General features: G+C 54.4%; 1 protein-coding gene across 1 annotated transcript in view; it reads left to right on the top strand.

Moving 5' to 3' along the window:
* EFR3B (EFR3 homolog B) overlaps positions 1-6655 on the top strand; it is a 102171-nt gene extending 95516 nt beyond the window's left edge. Inside the window, exons 22-23 of the mRNA XM_019538114.1 lie at positions 2086-2135; positions 3586-6655. Coding sequence (XP_019393659.1) covers positions 2086-2135; positions 3586-3691 — 156 coding nt within the window. The 3' untranslated portion in view covers positions 3692-6655. The remainder of the gene's footprint in view (positions 1-2085; positions 2136-3585) is intronic.
* The last annotated feature ends 509 nt before the right edge of the window (positions 6656-7164 follow it).

Genomic DNA, 7164 nt, shown 5'->3' on the forward strand with positions numbered 1-7164 from the left:
GGGCTATAGTTTCCCGGGTCCTCCTTCCTCCCCTTTTTGAAGATGGGAACCACATTGGCCTCTTCCAGTCCTCTGGCCCCACACCAGAGCCCCACGAGCGCTCGTACAGCCGTGCCAGGGGTCCCGCAATGACCGCAGCCGATTCCCTCAGCACTCGGGGGTGGAGATCGTCCGGACTGGCTGATTTGAACACGTCCAGTCCCTCCAGACGCTCCCCGACTAGATCCGCCCTGGCCCTGGGCCTGGGTGCGCCTCCCCTGGGGCCTGAGGGGGGCCCGGTGGGGGGGCTGATCCGGTCCCTGCTCAGGAAAATGGAGGCAAAGAAGTCATTAAATAGGTTAGTTTTGTCATCTGGTGTGACGACCGGATTTCCTAGCATGTCTTGCAGGGGCCCCATGTTACCCGGTACCTTCTTTTTGCCCCCGATGTATTTAAAAAAGGACTTCTTGTTGTGCTTGATCCGGGAAGCTAGTCCCAGTCCCATCTCCGCCTTGGCCTTCCTGACCCCCCCCTGCAGCCCCGAGCAGCTGCGGTATAATCCTCCCTGGGGATGGCCCCTCCCTGCCTTTGGGGGTGCGCCTCTCTTTTAGCTAGGAGACAATGGTTATCAAGCAGTTATCGAAGATGAGCCGGCCGTTTGGCTCCCAGCAGGTGTGTGTCTCGCTGAATGAGGCACAAGAGCTCTCGAGCCGTGCCCAGGGTGAGACCTTTCGGCGCCAGTGCTGCAGTGTCCAAGGTGAACGACAAGTGCTCTGCCTATGGCAGAGGGTTAAGGGGTCTCTCTGCAGGTCCCAAGGGGTGAATCTATGTCTTGAGTGATACCAGAGGTTGGCAATAGGCATCTGGTCATTCAGGCCAGGGAATCAGAGGTGACTGGCTGGGATGCTCGACCCTTGGGTACCACTGGCTATAGGTACCCATGCCAGTCTGATGGGCGCTGGTGGACCTTTGACACATTCTTGACAGCTTGAGGTGCAGAGCAAAGCAGCTCTTTAGGCACCTACCAACATTAGGACAGGAAGGGAGCAATGTCACACCTCATTGAAACTATGAGGGGAAGGCAGTGAGGCCGCAATATCCTCCAAGTGAGTTTGGCCAGGCCCCACCTCCTCAAGAAGAGCTTGGACTGGGGCTGATCAGGGCTGATCTGGATGTAGTGATACCTGAGTTCTGCTATGGATATTTCCCCAGCTTCTGGGCTTTAGTGGGGGCTGCATGATGCCTAAAGGGAATTCCCATCTCCCCACCTCTAATGCTACATGTGTCAGGGTCTTATTAAGCCTTCCTTAGGGGTGCCGGGTGTTGGCTGCAGCCCAGGCTGGGGATAAGGCAGCACCCCCTCCTTCTGGGACTCAAATCCAGAGGGTCCCAGCTAGGGGGTCTTTCCGCTCTGTTCAGGGTTAGACCGATGCTGCATTTGGGTTCAGGAAGGAATTTTCCCCCTGGTCCAATTGGTGCAGACTGGGGAGAGGAGGTGGTTGCCTTCCTCTGTAGCAGGGTCATGGCCTCTGCCTGGGATCTTTTGAACGTATATTAACGCCCTTTGCAGCAGCAGGACACTGACTGCCGCAGTCCCCCTGCTTTCCCTGGGGCAGGGGCAGGCACGATGCCTGGTGCTATGCCAGGGCTGACTGCAAAATTTTGCTAAAAAATGGATTTGTCCAGGCTGGTTTGGACAGTGCTGACCCTGCCTCAGGCAGGGACTGGACTAGATGTGACTGCTGCAGGGCCCTGCCAGCCCCATGGCTCTAGGACTCTGTTACTATTCCTGGGAAACTTTAAGACACATCACTGCTAGGGGGCTGGACCCATCTCCTCTGGGAGATCCAGCAAGGCAGCCCCGCTGGGCTGATTGTGCACTGACTTGGGTGAAAAAATGCCCCCACATGAGTTGCTGCCTGCGTTGCTCAGCCATTTCACAACATTAGATACCCCCAACACATGGCCTGCATGCTGGCTGGGAGGGTGGGGGTACAGCAGCGCCCTGCTCACACTGGCCTGAAGCCGTGTGCCTGTGCACGACCCTTGGAAGGAGCACTCCTTTTGGGTGCTGCCTCCAGCTAACGTCCTCTGTTGTTGTTGCAGGCGACGCTGCTGCAGAGCAAGCTGAACCAGATCTTCGAGATCACTATCCGGTGAGTGACAGAATTTGCTTGGGGAGGCAGGGTCAGAGTCAGGCTGGGGCTGGGGGTCTCCATGGGATCCCTCTGCAAGGCAGTGCTGCCAGCGTATTGATTCTGTTGCTGCATCTAGTGACCTTTTGCGGGGCTCCTGGCAAGCAAATGTCCAGTGGGATAGACAGCTGGGGAAGGTGTGGACTATCCATCACTGGGGGTGTTTGAGAAGAGGGTGGACAGCCACTGGGCGGGGATGATCTGGGTGTTGTTACGCCTGTGCTCTGCTATGGGGATTTCACTTCTGGGCTTTGCTAGTTGCCCCCTCCCCACCTTTTCTGCTTCAGGGGGGCTGCTTCAGGGGTTTTTTAAGCCTCCCTTAGCTACAGCCCAGGCTAGGGATGGGGACTGGGCTGTGCTAATGCTCCTGCTTGCCCCTGTGCTCAGGATCAGACTAATTGCCATATGTGGGGTCAGGAAGGAATTGTACCCCTTGCTCAGGTGGGTATGGACTGTGGAGGTGCTGTAACAGAGGCACGGCCTCTGCCTGGGATATGTCAAGCGTCTATTAACCACCTTTTAGAGAAGCAGGACAGTAATCACCGTGGTCCCCCTGCTTTCCCTGTGGCAGGGTTGGGTGCAATGCCTGGTGCTGGGTCAGGCCTGACTGTGTAATTTTGCCCAGTGGGTTTGTACAGGACAGGGCTGATCCTGCCTCAGAGGGGTTGGACTAGATGTGACCTCTGCAGGTGCCTTACAGCCCATCTCTGACTCTAGGGCTCTCTATAAAGGGCCCTGTATCAATTTGGCTGCCTATTATACGTTGGTAATTGTTTTGGGGACTTCGGAGCCCTCCTTAGCAATGCCTAGCAACGTGTCGAGGCTTGTCTGGCTAATAGCTGCCGTTGGGAGCAGGCAACACTGTTGGAAGCCGTGTGAACATCATGAATAAGTGACCTGTGTGTTGGGACACGGCTATGGGGATGGATGATGAGGGGTTGAGGACAGGGCATGATCTGCTCTGGCGCTGGAGGTGTGCCCAGGCCATCAGGATTGGGGAGACAACTGGCTTCTCTCCCCCTTGGAGCTTCCAGCTCTGGACCCTGTGTGCAAGGGGGACAGAGCAGAGCCTGGGAAGGGCTGATCATGGGCTGGGTCTTCCCTGGGATCTGGGTTTGCTGTTGCTCCCATTGCCTCTCATCTGCTGGTGGGTCTCTCCTGAGTCCCCGGGCGGTGGGTGGTTTCAGCTGGGTATTTTGGTCCTTTCCCATCTCCATTTGCTTTTGCTATGGAGTTGTGCATGTGAACCTATGCCTGTGCAGCATCAGGGTTCACAGTGATGGGCCTGAGCTCCTCTGGTCTTCCCTGACAGCAGGGAACATCCCCCCTTGGGTCAAGCAGCTGGTTTTCAGATGTGATCTAGCATGGAAATGCCCCTTTAAAACAACCTTGCTTCTCTCTGACCTTTCAGACCCCCTCCCAGCCCCTCGGGCACCATCACCGCTGCTTATGGCCAGCCCCAGAACCACTCCATCCCTGTGTACGAGATGAAGTTCCCAGACCTGTGCGTGTACTGAGAGGCGGAGCAGGTGCCGAGGGAAGGCCAGACCCCAGTTCAGATGGAGCCGGGAAGGGTGAGAGCAGGCGCCTTCTGCATGGATGAAAATGGAGAGGAAACCAATGACCATCACAAGAGCTCCGTTCTTCGGAGGACTTTCCAACCCATCTTCCCTCTTGCAGAGCCACTTGGACGGAGAATGCCCCCAGGACTCTTCAGTAACCTCAGTCACTTGAATGTCCTGTACACAGTGGCTTGCTTTCTTCTTATCCAGCTGATGATGCAGGAGACTCGAGTGGCTCCCAACAGCAGTTTCATGGGTTCAGGGACCAGGGACCATGCAGGGGGGGTGGATGTTTTTGGCAGAAGCGGGTCAAGAGGTTTCTTTATCTAGCTGGGGAGCAGGGGGTTAGATGTTCCTACTCCAAAAAGGATGCATTTGGCACACTGACCTCCGCCACGCCACGCCATGCCAGCTGGGATGTCACAGCCACCTGCCTGGGGCCAGGCTGGAGGGAGGTCTTAGCAAGGTGCTTTTGGTGGAAGCTCAAGGTTTGATAGCCAGAAAGGGACTTGTCACCCCCTAGCACAGCATCCTGCCTAGCTCCGGCATAGCTGGAGCCAAGTGTGCATGGCCCCAAGAGTGCAAAGGTGCATCGTGGTTGCCTTTCAATGGCACAGAGTGGTGTGTAACCTCTGAGTGACTGGCAGGCCCGCCTGGGGAGAGCCAACGAGGCGTCTTGGTTCTCTGCAAGGGATTTTTGTGCCCCAGGTTCCCACTCTGTGGGTGTGCGTTGGCGTTTGCAGTGACGATGAGACAGGAGATGTAATCCACAGATGGGATCCCGCAGGGCAGATCCCTCTTTCACAGTAGTGTCTTCCTGCAGGTTCGCAAGCAAAATGGCAATGGATTCCCATGGCTCGTTGTATGGGGCAAGTGGAAGCAACCCGAACAGCTCTGCTGTGTCTCATGAGATCTATACTGCTAGAAGCTAAGGGTGATTCTCCACTAGGCACGGGGTTGAAGACTTGGGAGTGGGAGGATGGGGCCTGAGGGGCTTGCTGTGTGCATGAGGGTATATGATTAGGATGCAACCCCTGATCCTTCTTCAATCTGTGGGTGGATGTCAGGGGGTGGGGGGTAATTCTGCCCTTCTGGTGTGGATCATGGTCCCCAAGCCCCCAGGCAGTGTGTCCTGCAGGGAGGACTAAGGACAGGTGAGAGCCTGGGAGGACCCAGAAAGCAGATGCAGCAGGCAGGTTGGAGCAGTGAATTAGGCATTATCGCTGTCATCCCTGGCATATCCCATAGGCCAGCCCGATGCTCCAGGGTAGGAAAACTGGGAGTGTCTGCATGAAGACGTGACCCATGGGCATCGTGGGAACCACCTGGTCATGTGGATTATAATCCTGCTGGTTTTGTGGGAGGACAGTGGTCCATGGGCAGTTGAAATTTCCAATGTTTGGGCTTTGTCGCACTCCGAGTTCGATCGTTCAGCAAAATCCTTCCAGTAAAGGAGCAGAAACACCCTTGTTTAGCTCATTCTCAACTTGACCCCCCTCCATGTTACAATCAGTAACAGAGGAGGGTGCTTGAGGGGTCTGTAGCCCCCCTGCCCCCCCTGCAGTCTCCAACGGACTGTGGATTAAGCCTCTGGTCCTCCATCTAGTCTGGATCTCATGAAGATGCAGCCCTTAAAAATCTTCCCCCTTAGGTGTGCACAGAAGAAAACGCCCTTAAGGGCGACTTGCAAAGCACATAGAAAATCTGGTTTCATGCCTTGACATCCCGTATTTTGCTTTGGTTTGCAAATGGCTTGGAAGGATTATTTTTTATTGTTTCCTTTCATTTACTTTGTTAAAATCAAAATTTTCTTTCCAGTCTTTGGCGGGGGGGAGTCTCCCTGGAGGACCAGGAGACGTGGAAGGGACTGGAGCTTTTTCATCTTTTAATTGAAAGGGAGATGGTAGCAAAGTTTTGCCAGTAAAAGCCTTTTTCCCAAGTGAGAGTCTTTTGCCTCTCTCTCTGGGGAGGCGAAACATTTAAAGAACAGATTCATGTTTTCTTGTGAAAAACCACAAGAAAAAATGTTCCTTCTCTGGAAATACCCATGAGAAAACATCATGGCTCATTTTAAAGAGGAGACCATTGTATTTCTGTCCCTCTTCCCCCCCTCTTTGCAGGTCACTTTTAGCTCTATGGCTGGGCATTTTAAACCCACGCACGGCTGCCGGTTAAGCGCGCGGCTAGTTTGCTGCACAGTTGGTTGTTTGCTGCATGGCTGGACCTACGTGTGTTGGCCAAGCCAACCTGGAAAGACCGCAGTGCCGTTAACGAGGTGGTTCTTGGGATGCAGAGGGGGCCTCCTTCTCTGTCATTCCCTCCCTCTCTCCCCCTGGGATCTTCTTGATTCATTTCTAGCCCCGAAACGTTTCTCAGCACCGCACCCTGGTCTGACTTGCCTGCTCCGCTCACAGGGTTTTCCACAAGGCTATGTGAGAAGACATGGGGAATGCTTTACAGATTGCAGAGCCAAGGAGAGCAATTAGGCCTCTTGGCTACCGCACGCAGGTAGTCCTCCGTGACTGCCGGCCACAGGTTTGAATGCAGGAGAGAGATTTTTCCACCCACGGGGAACTAAAGAGTCTGGGATGGATGATGCTTGCCTGCAGTATCTGGGGGGCATCTGAACCCCAAGACATCCAGGCTTGGGCGTGCACGTAGGATGCCTGCCAAGGGATTTGGGAGCATCTGAAATCCCAGGGTGAGAGCCTGGGATGAAAGATGCTTCTCCGTTGTAGCACCAGACACGGTGTTTAGAACGATTGCGTTCCGCCTGCTCAGTCGATGCAGTTTTTGGAGCAATTGAGTTCTGCTCAGTCGACATGATTTGGCTAATTTGACCTGGAACATAAAATATATTATTAAAAAAAAAGACTTTTCACCAAGAGCTCCTTTTTCCCAGGTGTTTTCTAAGCATTGGAATGAAACAGCAAACAGCAGCTTGGAAGGATCTGGTTCGTCACTGCCCCGTGCCTTGCGCCGCCATTCGTTTCTGTGCAAAAAAGGGTCTAAAACGTTCCAGAATGGAGAATCCTCATTTGAGGTTGTGTTTGCTTCCGCGTGGCAGGATCATAGCGGACAAGGCACATTGCAGGACAAATGGACTGTCAAGTCCAAAGCACTTTAACAAGGTGCTGCCAAGCGGCAATCTGCCAGCTTTGGAATATGAACTAAAAGATGTTTCAGACCTGGTGGCTGCATGGACACGAGACGCTCCCAGCACAGCTGTTCCTGCGTAGTCACTTAATACTTGCACACACAAGTACTAAATGACTGTGCAGTAACCAGCAGTGTCCCCCAGTGCCTCCTTGGTGATGCTGATTGCGCGGTAGCTTGTTACGACTGCGCAGGAGCGTCACATCACTGGCTGGCATCTCCTGTCCTGTCCAGGAGTGGAGGCTCAGGGCCCTGCTGTGTTCCCCCAGGCC

The sequence above is a fragment of the Crocodylus porosus genome, unplaced genomic scaffold, assembly GCF_001723895.1.
Source record: "Crocodylus porosus isolate Cpor-Errol unplaced genomic scaffold, CroPor_comp1, whole genome shotgun sequence".
Classification (NCBI taxonomy): domain Eukaryota; kingdom Metazoa; phylum Chordata; order Crocodylia; family Crocodylidae; genus Crocodylus; species Crocodylus porosus.